This window comes from Eumetopias jubatus, unplaced genomic scaffold, assembly GCF_037043125.1.
Source record: "Eumetopias jubatus isolate StellerSeaLion01/CBP00866 unplaced genomic scaffold, mEumJub1_p1.0 scaffold_10, whole genome shotgun sequence".
NCBI lineage: Eukaryota > Metazoa > Chordata > Mammalia > Carnivora > Otariidae > Eumetopias > Eumetopias jubatus.
Genome location: NW_028274816.1, coordinates 98753693 through 98769857, shown reverse-complemented (window position 1 = coordinate 98769857; position 16165 = coordinate 98753693). Strand labels below are relative to the sequence as shown.

General features: G+C 42.8%; 1 protein-coding gene across 4 annotated transcripts in view; it reads right to left on the bottom strand.

Annotated features, from left to right (window-relative positions):
• The window catches only part of LOC114203860 (leucine-rich repeat-containing protein 37A2-like), a 51955-nt gene that overhangs the window by 882 nt on the left and 34908 nt on the right, over positions 1–16165 (bottom strand). For 2 of the 4 annotated variants that reach the window (XM_088028219.1, XM_088028221.1), the window contains 8 exons: positions 14452–14591; positions 10051–11864; positions 9552–9656; positions 5518–5567; positions 4120–4174; positions 3896–4038; positions 3683–3801; positions 2640–2782 (listed from right to left, as the gene is read on the bottom strand). In XM_088028219.1, coding sequence (XP_087884345.1) covers positions 3699–3801; positions 3896–4038; positions 4120–4174; positions 5518–5567; positions 9552–9656; positions 10051–11864; positions 14452–14591 — 2410 coding nt within the window. In that variant the 3' untranslated portion in view covers positions 2640–2782; positions 3683–3698. Of the gene's footprint in view, positions 1–2639; positions 2783–3682; positions 3802–3895; positions 4039–4119; positions 4175–5517; positions 5568–9551; positions 9657–10050; positions 11865–14451; positions 14592–16165 lie in introns of those variants that run through there. The other 2 variants (XM_088028220.1, XM_088028222.1) reach the window with 2 other exon arrangements.

Genomic DNA, 16165 nt, shown 5'->3' with positions numbered 1-16165 from the left:
GGTCCTGAAAGATAGGGATCTCCTGTTTGGTAACCACCTCTCCCTGGCAATACCAGGCGATTGCTATCTCGTTTGGAAATGCAACACCATACCCTGGACCTCTAGCATGGTCCCGGACATCAGGCCCTAGAGCACTCTCTGGAGGCTCCCCTGGGCTTGGCCAAGATCACCCTTGGAGACCTTCCTAGCAGGCCTCTGTGATCAGGCCTGGAATATTGCTTATGCTGCCCCTGACAACTGCTTCCTGGTGCTTCTGGCCTCTATGCCTTAGAGGCACAGGGAAGGAAGCTGCTGAGCTCTTACATCATCTTCAACCCTTGAGGGAAACATCAGCAGCCAACCTCCACCATGAGCACCACAAACAGTGAACCCAAATTGACCAATGTGAGCAAGGAGCCCAAATTTGGTTTCAACTTCCTCTTGTCTTTTCCAGGGCTTTCCTGTAGCCTTTAAACATGACCCATGGCCCAGAGGCAAGGCCAATTCTGTATTCCCTATACTACTGCAGTCGCATATTCCCTGTACTACAGCAGTCCCATAATCCCTGTACTACAGGAGTCCCATAATCCCTGTACTACAGCAGTCCCATAATCCCTGTACTACAGCAGTCCCATAATCCCTGTACTACAGCAGTCCCATATTCTCTGTACTACAGCAGTCCCATATTCTCTGTACTACAGCAGTCCCATATTCCCTGTGCTACAGCTGTCCCATATTCCCTGTGCTACAGCAGTCCCATATTCCCTGTGCTACAGCAGTCCCATATTCCCTGTGCTACTTCAGTCCCATTTTCCCTGTACTACAACAGTCCCATATTCCCTGTACTACAGCAGTCCCATATTCCCTGTACTACCTCAGTCCCATTTTCCCTGTACTACAACAGTCTCATATTCCCTGTACTACAGCTGTCCCATATTCCCTGTACTACAGCAGTCCCATATTCCCTGTACTACCTCAGTCCCATTTTCCCTGTACTACAGCAGTCCCATATTCCCTATACTACAGCAGTCCCATATTCCCTGTGCTACAGCAGTCCCATATTCCCTATACTACAGCAGTCCCATATTCCCTGTACTACAGCAGTCCCATATTCCCTATACTACAGCAGTCCCATATTCCCTGTGCTACAGCAGTCCCATATTCCCTATACTACAGCAGTCCCATATTCCCTGTACTACAGCAGTCCCATATTCCCTGTACTACAGCAGTCCCATATTCCCTATACTACAGCAGTCCCATATTCCCTGTACTACAGCAGTCCCATATTCCCTATACTACAGCAGTCCCATATTCCCTGTGCTACAGCAGTCCCATATTCCCTATACTACAGCAGTCCCATATTCCCTGTGCTACAGCAGTCCCATATTCCCTATACTACAGCAGTCCCATATTCCCTGTACTACAGCAGTCCCATATTCCCTGTACTACAGCAGTCCCATATTCTCTGTACTACAGCAGTCCCATATTCTCTGTACTACAGCAGTCCCATATTCCCTGTGCTACAGCAGTCCCATATTCCCTGTACTACAGCAGTCCCATATTCCCTGTACTACAGCAGTCCCATATTCCCTATACTACAGCAGTCCCATATTCCCTGTGCTACAGCAGTCCCATATTCCCTATACTACAGCAGTCCCATATTCCCTGTACTACAGCAGTCCCATATTCCCTGTACTACAGCAGTCCCATATTCCCTATACTACAGCAGTCCCATATTCCCTGTGCTACAGCAGTCCCATATTCCCTGTACTACAGCAGTCCCATATTCCCTGTACTACAGCAGTCCCATATTCCCTGTACTACAGCAGGCCCATATTCCCTGTACTACAGCAGTCCCATATTCCCTGTACTACAGCAGTCCCATATTCCCTGTACTACAGCAATCCCATATTCCCTGTGCTACAGCAGTCCCATATTCCCTGTACTACAGCAGTCCCATATTCCCTCTACTACAGCAGTCCCATATCCCCTGTACTACAACAGTCCTATATTCCCTCTACTACTGCAGTATTATATTACTAATTGAGATCTGTCTGGACTAATTAAGTAGTTTCTGGTTTGGTTTATTTCCAACAGGGGAGATGCACAGGATCAGCCTTTAAATTTAATTAATCTGTTAATTTTTCAGGATCAGTCTTTTAAAGAAGCATCTCAAGGATGTTTGAGTTAGATGTTTAAAGACTATATTTTGAGAATTTGTGTTTCCCTATGGATACCTTTTCTCTGGCAGCCTTTTTGGTTGAGGACTGTGTTTCCTCTCAGATACCTCATTGCCCATAGTCTTTCCAGCTCTCATTCCAATGAGAACATTCCAGAGACCAAACGAAGCATCCACTCCAGGTGCTTCTCCAGTCAGCTCTGGGGATGACTGCATGTATCAGTATCTAGTATCTGGTACCTCACCTGTTGCCTAGCTAGAATGACACCTTTCTAGGTTTCTGACATAGCTAGCTCTCCACCATCTTACTCCTTGTAGACTCCACCCCCCTTTTAGAAAGACTTGAACACACACCCATTTGTTGGATTGTGTTGGTTGGCTCTTGACACCCACTTCTATCCCTTTCTTTGCAGGTGCTGGAAGCCCACAAACCACATTTCACAGATTCCCTTGACAGCAGGCTTCTGCCAATAAAATGTACCTGTGTGAAATCTGGAAGGTGAAAAGGTGGAAGCCACTCTCTCCTCCTCTGCAGTAGCAGACGTGCAGGGAGCACGTTGGACTCCATATTCCCCGACTCGTCCCCGGGCTTGGGACTGTGCGGGTTGTGGTGACCTCAGCAGTCTGTTGAGTGGCAGTAGCAGCTTTGAATCTATGGAAATCAGCTGTAACCTGAAAGCTAGTGATGCGATTCCCCCAGCCCCCGACGTTCACCACCACTAGCCCCCCAGTGATGAGCACCAATTACGTGTATGGACATCCATCATGACCTGAGCTGAAACCAAGAGTTTTAATGTTTCACCAACCGAACCACCCGGGTGCCGCAGGAGTGGAGGAATTTTTGCCTTTTCCGCAGATTGGGCAATTAATGCTCTCACACATTCTTCTTCTTTTTTTTTTTTTTTTAAGAAAACAAACCCCAAACACCCCAATGTGAATTATCCACAGGCTTGTAAGGGTGAAGAACCCTCTACTTGCCAAGACAGGGCACACATTGTGTGCATGAGTTTGAGTACTTGGGAAGAAAGACAGGGCTTAGCCCTGCAGTGGAGCTAGTCTCAGTGATCCAAATATTCTGGCAACGCCGAAGACCTTATGAGAGGGGCCAGAAATAGATGGTCCTCTCTGGGCAGGAGGTCAAGCGTGTTGTGAATAGCCAGGGGAGAGAGCACCAGAATAAACTGCTAACTGATTTAAGAGTCTACATTCCCTGAATATATGTTTTCCAGTTTCCAGAGACTGATTTGATCAGGGAAACGAGGGAACGACGCCCCTACTCATCCTCCTTTGCCTGCACTGCTCTTGTGGAAGTACACTGGCTCCCACGAGGGATTCCAGCTTCAGTCCTGCTCCTCACGCCTGTGGCCGCTGTTCCCTGGATGGACATGTTTAACTAGTTCCATTTTAATTCCTTACCACATGGCTAGAATTGGTTATGAATTCATACATTTTAATAGGAGAAAAATAAGTATTTTACAAGCAATGCTGAGAAACCAATATCAGAACATAAGCTTCATAGGCGACCTGAGGCAGGACGGGCTCACTCGATGACAATCTCGGTGAGGGTCTCGCTCTCGTCACCCAGCTCTTCAGTGGTGGAATCTGTGGCCTGAGCCTTCTCTGCTGGGGCTTCACTTTTCTCTCTGCGAAAAGAATACCAAAGGCTTTTATTCTGCAGAGGAACAATTCAACTTTTCATAATTTACTCATTTGAGGTAAGAATTGCAAATCAGGTACCCCGGTTTCTTGTTGAAAATCTCATCCTCATCAGAAGAATCCCTGTCATGCAGCTTCTGTGCCATGTTTTTCTTGCGTGTGGCATTGAGAGGTCTGTACATGTCCCGGAGCCAAAGTGGCCGCCTTCTCCAGAAAAAGCCCTCCTAGAAAACAGAAAGGACGATGTTAATTCTGCATTTCCCCTGCACTCTCCAGCCACAGGACGTTACCCTGCTCAGGTTTACCTGACTCTCACTTTCTGTTGAGCATCTCTTCCGCAGCAGGGATTGAAAGAAGCCCCTTGGAGGAAACACACACGCAGACAATTAGTGATTCATACCATTTCCCATGCCTCTCACAATGTGCATCTCTGGTCTTATTAGGACACCTCTGTCCATAATCACAGGAAGCAAAATCACCACAGGCCTGGGATCTTGAAAATAATCCCATGCATGCTGGGCTTCCAGAATTTTCCCATGTCTGTCTGTAATGGCCCCACAATGTCGGAGATGTTTGTATGTGGCTCGGCATGGAGTATAGGCAGGAGTTTCATCCCGCTCACCTGGGCCCTTGGCCAAGTGCCCTCGTGCAGTGAACAAACCGTGCAGTCGCACGGCAGAAGCACCTTACTCTCCGGAGGTATTTTACATTGGTCTCCTATGCACTTAGTCTCATAGACATCACTTCCTGGGGAGGGGGAAGGAGAGGTGCTTCTATTTCCCTAGCTGCTTTATCCTGCAAGTTGAATCGCACCAAGAAAATGCCTGAGTCCAACCAGCAAAGATACCTAGCTCCCTGACTTTCACACTGCAGGCTGTCACTGATGAGTGAGTATGTCGTGAAAGCAGCTTAAAGGTCACAACTAGCACTAAAACACAAAATATTCTTTTTGAATACAAACACTATAGAGAAAGAGTATATAGTAAGTTTGTCTTAGAAACTGCTTACGTCTCTACGGTATGTGTGTACTGAATTGTGACATAAAATGTAGCTTGTAGCCCAAGAACAGCGTAATCAGAGGAGGAGTGCCCAACTGGAAAGCAACCATCTTCTGACACTCACTAGCTGTATGATCACGGGGCAATTTACCTTCCTTTTCTTCTTCTCCATTTCCTTATTATAAAAGGAAGAGACAAACTATTATCTAAGGCCTCTCCCCGTTACAATTCTATGGGGTCTGCACAAAGGGAATGGAGAGTGGGGGCTCGAAAACCAGGAGGAGGAGGAAGAAAAAGTTTTCCTGCCACTTTACAGGAAGGAGCCATATATCTTGCCTTCCATCAGCCTTGAAGACTAGCCCTCTTAGCCTAAGACTTTGTGGCCCTCCCTATCCTTTCCCCAGAGCCTCCGAGAAGGCCTCCGGCCAGGCCTGATGCTCACTACCAGCAGGAACCAACACCTCCCCACCTCCACCCTCTTTCTTTACAGGACTGGTGACAGCAGATGCTCTCTGCCAGTCTCATTCTAACTCAGGTTTGGCTGGGGAGCTAATTTTGCTGGATCCAGGCAAAGCATTAGGCCAAATAAGTATTCTTTCTGCCTTTGGTGGTGTCCTGGGCGTAAAACAAGGGGATTGAAATAGAGAAGAGTTCTAAAATCTAGTTCTAAAATTCTACTTTAACAATTGCCAGACTCATATTTACCTTGACCTTCCTTCTTTACCTTCCTCGGATGCTGCTCTGTGAGAATAAATCTGTTTTGGAAGGAAACGTGATCACAGTTACCCATCTTGATGACCACTGCCTCCAAATCTTTATTCATTCCTTTGTATTTTAAGTCTTACCTAGCCAGTGAGATGGTAACTTTTTTGAGGACAGGAATTCGGTTTGCTTAATAGTCCTATGACTCTTCCACTGTACCTAACTTGGGATCTTGTGTGTAGCTGGCAATACGTCTTATTGATGGTTTTAGATGACATTCAACAAGTAATTTCTAATAAAAACTCTTAGAGGTAGGAAAAGAAAAGAAAAGCATCTACCAGAAAGCTAAGCAGCAGCATTGTTTCAAAGTCAAAGACAAGAGTGGGATGCCTATTATTCCTGCTACTATTCATCATTGTTGACGAGGTCCTAATCAATGCAATAGGAAAAATGAAGTATTGGAAAGGAAGAAACAAAACATATTTGCATATGAAATTATGGACAACCTAAAAGGCCCAAGAGAATCAACTACAATTTTACTGAAGTATGAGAAGTCACTAAGATGGCTAGATACAAAGTCAAGAGCTCAACATGCAAACCACAATAGCTCTCCTACATCCCACAAATAACTAGTCAACAAATGGAAGAATGATCTCGTTTACAATATCAATAAAAGGCATAAAGTACCTAGGAATGAACTTATAGCAAAGAATGGGTAAGGCTTATGAGATGAAAATATTAAAACTCTTCTGAAGGACATTAAGAAGAAATGAGTACATGATGTGAGATACCATGTTCCTAGAATGTTGCAAAGATGGCAGTTCTCCTCGAATTAACCTACAAATTCAAAACAATCCTATTCAAATCTCAAGATAGTTGTTTTGTTTTTTAACAAAAACTGGCCAGCTGACATTTGGTGGAGAAAATATGCAAGCCTAGGTATGAAATGTATGAAAAAGAAGACCAAAGAGCAGGAGCTTACCCTAGCAGACATCAAAATATGTTATTATAAGGCAACCGGAATTAAGTACATAGTGTGATACTGGTACAGGGAAAGAAAACTGGATTGATAAGAGTCCAGATAAAAATAGTATTTTAGATCAGTGAAGAATGAATGAACCATTCAATAAAAGATTTTAAAGTGACTGGATCTTTAGGTAGGGAGAAGAAAAAAGTTAGATCCCTCACCTCAACCATACCAAAAAACAAAACGGATTCTATCCATATTAAAAAATATAAATGACAACAAATGTTAGGAGAGCATAGAAGAAACCAGCATAGAGGCAACAGAGGCCTCGTTAACAAGACCCACATCCCAGAAGGCGTGAGGAGAGGACTGGCAGATAGGTCCTTGCCCATCATTCATAGTCCTTGCCCCCTTCACCCTCCCTGGATTGCTGGTCTTCCTATTGATTTATAAAACTCTCTTTATAGTAAATATATTAATCTTTTCGGGAGCTTTCATTGAATTTCAATGTTTCAAATATTTGCCAGTGTTTTCATCTTTAAGGAGACAGAACACGTGGAACCGGAGCACGGGGTCTGCAGTCAGGCGGAACGGGGTTCTGCTTTGGGTTTTGCCATCCCTTAAGCTCATCCTCTTTCAGTTATCAAAGAGGGATGGTAATATTGTCATCACAGGATTGTGGGGATTAAATCAGATATGGAAAATTCTTCTTCCTAGGCTTGACATAAACCAGTGCCACGTTTGCTAATGGTGTCACAGACAGGATGATCAAATCTATCAAAGGTTTCTGCCTGTGGTGTTGGGTCAGAAAGCTCTTTTCCACCACCAGATGATAAAAATATTGCTTCTGTTTTCTTCTAATGGTTTTATGGGTTGTGTTCTTTTTTTTACATTTACTGAAATATGTTTGTTTTAAGGTGAGGAATGGGTATCTGCTGTTATTTTCCTCCCCAATAATGAAGCAGTTGTTCTATTACCATTTATTTATTTTCTTCCGCTGGTTTGAATACTAAAAGGTAACATTTCAGAAGTCCTAGTAATACATGGGTCTGTCCATTGCCGGACTCTGTATGCTACTTCAAATAAATATTAGGCTGCCTTATTCCTCGTTGTGAAGTTGACATAATGTCTCATCTCTCTTCCTATGAACACTACTATTGTCTTAAACGAAAAACACTGCATGGTCTCTGTCGTCGAAAAGCTTATCATCAAAGTAGGGAGGCAAAATGATGAAACCACATAAATACAAACACAAGGTTAAGAAATTAAAAACAGCAATAGGAATTTATAGAACTTCCCTAAAAACCAAAGGCCACGTGCCACCTGGAGATGCAGAGGGTACTATCTGGACAATGGCCAATGCTTTATCTTCCCAGAGACCTTGGTAAGCTGACTCCACGCCAGTTCCTAGCCTCCTGGGCTCAGAAATCAGACTCTGTCCTCATCAAAAGCGAACTCACTTCTTCCTATAGAGGCAATCTCACTTTATCAATGCCCCAGGATTGATCAAAATCAGAATGCCAGGTTAGGACTTGACAATGAGAAACATATCTGTTCCACAGATAGGGCATCTGTGTCTACATGATTCGGAATTACCTCCCATGGACACAGGCCTCCGTGGCACACTGAAGCACAATCAGAAGGCTATTTGGTGAGAAGAGAATTAGAAGGAAAGTAACCAGCTGAATCCAGTGTTTAACAGAAAGGACTGAAGTAGCCAGATCCATCCGTCTCCCCGCCAGGCACAGCCTCACTAGTGGGCCTGACTTTCATCTGCTGCCTGAGGTGCCGTCCCTACTCTTGGGCAAGCCTAGGATGGGCACTGCCCATGTTGGGCTCTTCTTCACCATTTCTATGTTTTTACTACCGACCAACCTTCCTGAAGACAGACACGTTTCTCTTTAGCAGTTAATATATCCAGTCAGGTTTTACTCAGGTCTGATAAACCAGGAAGCCACTTGATCCTTACATATCTCTGCTCTGCTCTGCTCCATGTGTTGACCTTGGTGTTTCTCTCTTGGGGAGCTGCCTTTTAAAAAATTGTTTACCCTATTTTTGTTATCAGGGGAGGGGAATGCATCACTGTAGACCCTCAGAAATGGTGACAAATCTCACAGAAGGACTAGGACCAGGAGCGCTGGAGTATTCAGGGAAGGCTTTATGGAGAAAGATGAACTTCAGTTGGCTTTTGAGAGATTCACGGTACTTCCACAGGCAGAGCAAATTAAGGGAATTTCAGATGGGCAAAGTCACCGACAGAAACAGGAATGGGCATGGGGTGACTGGGGTGTGGTGAGGGGCTGCTTTGGTTGGAATGGAGGCCTGCCACAACAGTAGAAAATGTAGATAAGGTAAATTAGGTTGGATTGGTAGGATAGAGTCAAGACTGTCAACTTGTTAAATCATTCTTTTAAAAACCTTAGCACCTGCCTGTTGGGAAAAGTAAGGAGTCATTATAGGATTGGAGAAAAGGTAAACAGGCAAGCTCCAGGAACAGGTGACTATAAATAGGACATGCTTTGGAAGAGTCTGATGCAGGATTTTAGCTGCAGTATTTTAACTGAACCTAGTTACATAACACCTTACACGGTGGAGGAGAAAGCTGCTAAGTAAATCTAATTAATCAACAAGATGACATTTTTATCTGTAAGCCATGTCCTTTTTTCTCGGATGACCGATAGCTCCAGGAGGGTGGAGACTATCTCTCTCATCATTTCAGCCAAGGAAAGAAATCAGTGGTAGTCTGAGAGTGACTGGTGAGTACATCTAATCAACATAATTTGGAGTTGAAGAAATGTTACTATCATGTCAACTCTGGCCTGCTTAAACTTAATGTCTCAGAACAGTCTAATGGCTTGTTGCCTTGGTTACAATCCACAGATCTCCTGTCAGTGGGGTTTCTTTAAAATTCCCTGGCATATACTTTGCAAAAAGAGAACAAAGCATATCTCAGTCCTCCAGACTGAAGAGGAACATCAAGTAGTAGTAGGTGGGAAAGTGGCTTTGATTTTCAGTTTGTGGGTTCTGAATCTATTATAAAGATAAAATCTGAATTAACAGTTGTCCTTACCTCAATGAGACAGAAAACTATAATCAAAATCATCACTACTACAGTCACAGATATTGCCAAGATGAGTTTGTTGTTATAGCCATAACCTGGAACTTCTTTTGTGAGCTAAAAAAATAAAGAATCATTTTTTTAGAAAACAAAGGCACAAGATGAAAGCTAACTATTCTTCAGCTCCTCTAAAATAGACCCCATTCTTTCAGATGAGCGGCTTACAGGTTCTTAAGGAACACACCAAATCTAATGTGTTATGTAATCTTATCATTAGCCTTTTCTTCAAAATTTCGTTTATCTGGTATGTTAGGTCCTCTTCTCGTCTACCCTGGGGATAGTGGCACTCTTGTCTAAATGAGCAGAGTGGCAGATCACTGTCTTAGCCAATGTGACCTGGCTAAGACAAGACCCAGACTAGGAGCCCCCTGGCCTTTGTCCTTGGGCGCTTTCATGGCATGTCCTAAACTGACTCAAAGTCCAGATCCCATGTTGTAGGAGTTTTCCTCACCTCACTGGACTCCTGCCCTTTCCGTTTGCTCTGGACTTCTGTGCTCTCATTGATGTAGTTCTCAGTCTTCCATTGGTCCGTATCCCACTCTACCTTGGACACCTTTACTTCTTGCTGCTCACTGAGAAGCTTCATCAGGAGGCCTGTTCTGGAGATGAGCTTGGCACAGGCCAGTTGCACGTGGGTCTCCGAGCAGTCCATTTTCAAAGTCCGGATAACGTGAGAAATGAGCCTTCTCACGTCGTTGTTCGGGACGAGGGACCGTAGCTGCTGGTTTAGCTGAATTTCAAATAGGTCACCTGGAGCTGAAAGCTTCGACACAGTGAAGCCTGTGGGCTTCGGGGGCAATTCAGTGCCCGTGCTGTTGTATATCCATCGTGTTTCATTGGTTTGTTTAACAGTTGGCATAAAGTTGTCTGTGGTGGCTGTAGAATATGCACTGGAAAGATTCTTATGGTTCCTGAATTCAAAGAGGGTTTGTTCTGGCACAGTCATGTTTCTTGTAGAAATAGGGTTCTCAGAAACATTCTGTGCAGTACTGTTTTCTACAGTAGTGTTTTGTCTAAAAGGCTCTGAAGGAGTTAATAATTCTGGAAAGGGATTTTCCTGAGAACTTAGTTCTCCTGAAGATGAAAAAGCCTCCCGTGAAGGGGAATTTACGAGGCTCCTGATGGCAGAGAATGGAGGCCTCTTTGCAAGCATCAGCCTATTACTGAGAGGACTTTTCTTTCTGAATTTTCGACTCAGCTTGGCCTTGGGTGCTCTGTGGACCACACGTGAGCGAGTTTTATGAAAGAGGTACTTTTTTCTGGAATGTGAGACTGGTTTAGAAGCCTTCATATTCCTAACTCTAGCATTTGCATCCTCTAAAACAAAAATGGTGTAGGTTAAGTCTTTTGATTTGTTTTTCACCTCAGGTAGGGATTTTGGAGCAGTGGAGGCAGAAGGCCTGCCCAAGGAGTATTGTTTCACGAACGAAGAGACTGCTGCCTTGTGCTCCTTTATGAACGAAGGCTCCGTATTGAAGGAGTCTCCCACTAATTTCCTGGGCCTCTGCGCCATGTGAAGCTGCTCCAGCTCCCTTGGGGACGGTCTACTGACCCTTCTTTCTTTGGCCCTATTCTCCACAAATGGCTGGGCATTCTGTTGCCGCCAGTTTCTCTGATTGCCCACTTGTTTGAAGTGCCTTCTCTTTAGGCCCTTTGGGCCCTTGATAACCTTTTTTACTCTCAGCATCTTTTTCCCTACACTCTCAGCCTTGGCGAGGCTCTTTTCCTGTGCTTGGGTAGTTTCCAATTTCTTTGGAAAGATTTGGCGTTTGAATTTGGGACCGAAAAGGCCGGAATGTATAAGCATGGCAGTTTTTTCTTTCTTTTTCACCTCATCAATTTTTTCTTGAATTTCTGCATCTAATAAATTTTCTAGAGAATAGAGTTTCCTCAGTTTATTTTTGTAAGTTGAATTGTTGGGTCCAGGTTTAAGAGAAGTGTTCCCTGTGTTGTTTGTCAAGGGACCCATGGGCTTGTCTCCATCTTGCACATTTGAAAACAGAAGTTTAATGAATGGTAATAACGTTGATTCTACATCTTCTAGATTTCCCTCTGAGAAATAAGGCAATATGTAATTCAGCGCACTAATAACATCACTTTCATCATTAAAGTCTAGCTGCTCATTCAGAAAGGCTAAACTGACGCCATTTTTGTCTGAGGATGCCTTCTCTGGCTCAATCGTCAGCTCAGTACTGGTGCTCTTCTTCCGGGATTTCAATACCTTCGTGAATGATCCTTCTGCGTTCCTTACAGATAATTCTTCATCTGTCAACAAAGAAGAGACTAGTTTTGATAATGAAAGACTGATAGTATAGCTTTTTGTCAGTCCACAGTCATACATCCCAAATAAATTAAGAATCGACAAATATTTGAGTACCATTTAGAGAGGAGACAAACTCAAACTTGAATCTCTGATTGGCAACAACAAAAGGAGAAAAGGGTATTTTTTGAAAAAGCAGCTATTTACTCAGAACCATCCATAGTGTGAATAACTGTATTTGGGATTATTCCATGGGTCCCCAAAGGCTCGACTGTGCAGTACTCAAAAAAAGTCAAGGCTGGAAGACACTCAGCTAAACTGTGTGCAGATCTAATGTGACTCCTGGCATTCATATACCCCATCCTGTTCTGCTTCAGATGCTTCCTGCCTGCACTCTTCAGCATGCTTGTGTTCTTGCTGCCATCACAGATGCCCATGACAACACCCACTGTTAGCAGGTCCTCATCTGGACATGCCCTCTCTACCTACCCACCAATTCCTTTGCTTGGTCTCTGCTCCCATATATTGCAGCTCACATAACATAAGCTCTAAACAGAAAAAAACCCACTATGTCCACCCTGGCTCTTTGCTTAAATTTGGGCAGGGATCTGGGGTCTAGGTTAAGATATTTCCCAGGTGTGAGAGATATGTCAATGTGGAATGTTCAATAAATCAATGGAATGATACTTGAGGTTTTAACATGCAGAAGGGATAAAGAATCTTTTGCCAGATGCCTACTTCACTCTCATTTCTAATATTTCTTGCTTTATTTAGGGAACTGTTCAGAGCTTCCAACTATCTGAAGGTCAGGTGCACAGCTTGTATAGATGGCACAGCATTGTGCTGCTGGGTTTCTTTTCCAGAAGATCTGGAAGTATTTTTAGTGGTGGTGGTGAGGGTCAGAGGAGGAGGTAATAAGGGTCACGAGAAAGGAGGAGCAACAGGCTTGCCGAGAGTGCAAAATGAGACACTTGAGTGCTAGGCTACAGCACTTAACACCTCTGATCACAGTCTTCCTCACCTGTAAACGGAGATTACACATGCCTATTCTACCCACCTCTAAGGGAGAAGGGAGTAATATAATTGGTAAAAAAATTGTTTTGAAAAATAAGCAACACTGTACTTACTTACAGAAGTAGCAAAGTATTATTTCTTTTTTTTTTTTTTTAGTATTATTTCTGATGTACCCTAGATCATTGATAAGGACCTGTATTCCAGCTATCCAAGTGCAAAAGCACATTTTGGAAGTCATCAAGTTAGTGCCAATAAAACATAGTATACAGAAAAATACTTAAAAGCACCTGAGTGTTTTTAGACAGAAAAGCTTAAGATTCAGAACAAGTTCAGAGTTGGACAATCCAAGAATAGAAGAGCCCTCTCTATCTTTTTTTTAAATTTTCATTGTTATGTTAATCACCATACATTACATCATTAGCTTTTGATGTAGTGTTCCATGATTCATTGTTTGTGCATAACACCCAGTGCTCCAGGCAGAATGTGCCCTCTTTAATACCCATCACCAGGCTAACCCATCCCCCTACCCTCCTCCCCTCTAGAAACCTCAGTTTGTTTTTTCGAGTTCATCGTCTCTCATGGTTCGTCTCCCCCTCCGACTTACTCCCCTTCATTCTTCCCCTCCTGCTATCTTCTTCTTTTTTTTTTCCCTTAACATATATTGCATTATTTGTTTCAGAGGTACAGATCTGTGATTCAACAGTCTTGCACAATTCACAGTGCTCACCATAGCACATACCCTCCCCAACGTCTCTCACCCAGCCACCCCCTCCCTCCCACCCCCCACCACTCCAGCAACCCTCAGTTTGTTCCTGAGATTAAGAATTCCTCATATCAGTGAGGTCATATGATACATGTCTTTCTCTGATTGACTTATTTCACTCAGCATAACACCCTCCAGTTCCATCCACGTCGTTGCAAATGGCAAGATCTCATTCCTTTTGATGAGCCCTCTCTATCCATTAGAAGGTAGCAGCTTCTGGTTAGGGAACAGAGAGTCTCAGGCTCTGAATAACACTTTTTTATAAATCAGCACCACTTTTACTCTTATAGTATATTACTTGTAAAAATAAACAAAATAAAAATGTATCTTCACCTGTCCTATAAGACAAAGGGCACCTGAGATCTAATGCATATAAAATCAGTTTACAAACTGTGAGGCACTCTATCAACAACTTTTCAGTTGGGGGTAATTAATTTAATAACATAACTGAGAATCTGACTTTTAACAAAGGAATAGTTCTTAGAAATTTAGAGATCTGAGGTGTGCTTGGGTGGCTCAAGCATACGACTATTGGTTTTGGCTCAGGTCATGATCTCAAGGTCATGGGATCGAGCCCCGCGCTGGGCTCCGCACTCAGCGGGGAGTCTGCTTGAGATTCTCTCCCTCTGCCCCTCCCTCGACTCGCGTGCTCTCTCTCTCTCAAATAAATAAATAAATCTTTCTTAACAAAAGAGAGATTTAGGGATTTGACTCTGAATGAATAAAAATAATGCAATGACATCATTAGTTAAAAATTTTATCATGGTTGATTAAAAATAAAAAAACATAAATAAAATAAAAATTTAAAAATTTACCATGAGGCAATTCAGACTCACCACAATGTGTGGCATTTGTCAGACATTCACTGTCACAATGCAGCTTGACTGTCTTGCAGACAACCTCAATATTATTTTTGAATTGGCAGAGACAGCAGGCCATACGGCTAGGTAAAATCCTATACATGGAAACACAGAGAATTAAATTAGTGGTAAAGGAGTTACTTGAGTAGGCAGGCCAAGGGCATCACAGGGCTGTGCAAAAAGGAATTCTTGAGGCATGTGGCCTGGATGTTTGGGTAGGGACCAGTTGGCCCATTGCTGCTCTTGAATATTGTAAATAAATAGAAGGACAGAGGTGTCCACAGAAAGGTAAGGATGGTAGGGGGTATGGTATGCCTAGAATAAGACAGAGATGAGAACTGGGTGGCACTGATCTGTAGTTGAATTCAGAAGTATCTCCTTCCAACCCAAAAGTCTCCCTTTGGCTTGAGAGCACACAGGAAGAGGGTAGATTTCTAACAAGAGTCTGAATAAGTCTAAAATATGACCCATACTGAAGATAGAAAGCAATCAATCAAAACTAACCCATAATCTACACAGATGTTACAATTAGCAGACAACGACATTTAAAAAGTTGTTGTAACTGGGTGCGTGGGTGGTGCGGTCAGTTAAACATCTGACTCTTGGTTTCAGCTCAGGTCACGATCTCAGGGTCATGAGATCAAGCCCCACATTGGGCTCCTAGCTCAGCGTGAAGTCTGCTTGAGATGATCTCTCCCTCTCCCTCTGCCCCACCCGCTCATGCTCTCTCTCTCTCAAATAAGTGAATTTTTTTAAAAAAGTTATAACTGTGTTTCATATGTTAAAAAAACCCACACTAAAAAACCCATGCCTCTACTGAACTCAGTGAGTTGTGCAACAACTTCAAGTGGCCTAATATATGTGTACTTAGAGTGAATGAAGGAGAGGAAATATAAGAAATTTTGAAAAAATAATAGCCTAAAATTTTCCAAACAGGCAAACCCAATAAACCCACAAATCCGAGAAGGTCAATAAACTCTAAGCACAAGAAACATGGACAAAACTACATGAAGGCACATCATAATCAAACTACTCAAAACCATCAATAAAGAGAACATCTTAAAAGCAGCCAAAGGAAAAAAACACACACACAACGTATAGAGAAACAAAGATAATAATGACAACATATTTCTTGTTGGAAATAATGGAACTCAGTAGAGCAATGTCTTTAAAGCAGTGAAGAGAGGGGACCCAACAACTATCAAGCTAATATTCTATATTCAGATCTTTCAAAAACAAAAGCAAAACAAAGACTATCTGAGACATGCAAAAACTGAAAGAATTCATCGCTAGTAGACTTACACTGTAGAAGTGCTAAAGGAAATAGTTTTAAGCGGAAGGAAAATGATACCAGATGGAAACGTGGATCCACACAAAAGAGTGAGGAACATTAGAACTGGTAACTACATAGGTAAATATATAAGGCTTTTCTTACTATTTAAATATCCAAATACAATGTGATTTCACTTATATGTAGAATTAAAAAAAACAACAAATGAACAAACAACAAAAAATAGAGAAACACACTCTAAAATATGGAGAACAAACTGGTTGCTAAAGTGGAGAGGGTGGGGATAAGGTCAAAATAGGTGAAAAGGATTAAGAGGTACAAACTTCCAGTTATAAAATAAATAAGTCACTGGATGAAAAGTACAATGTAGGGAATACA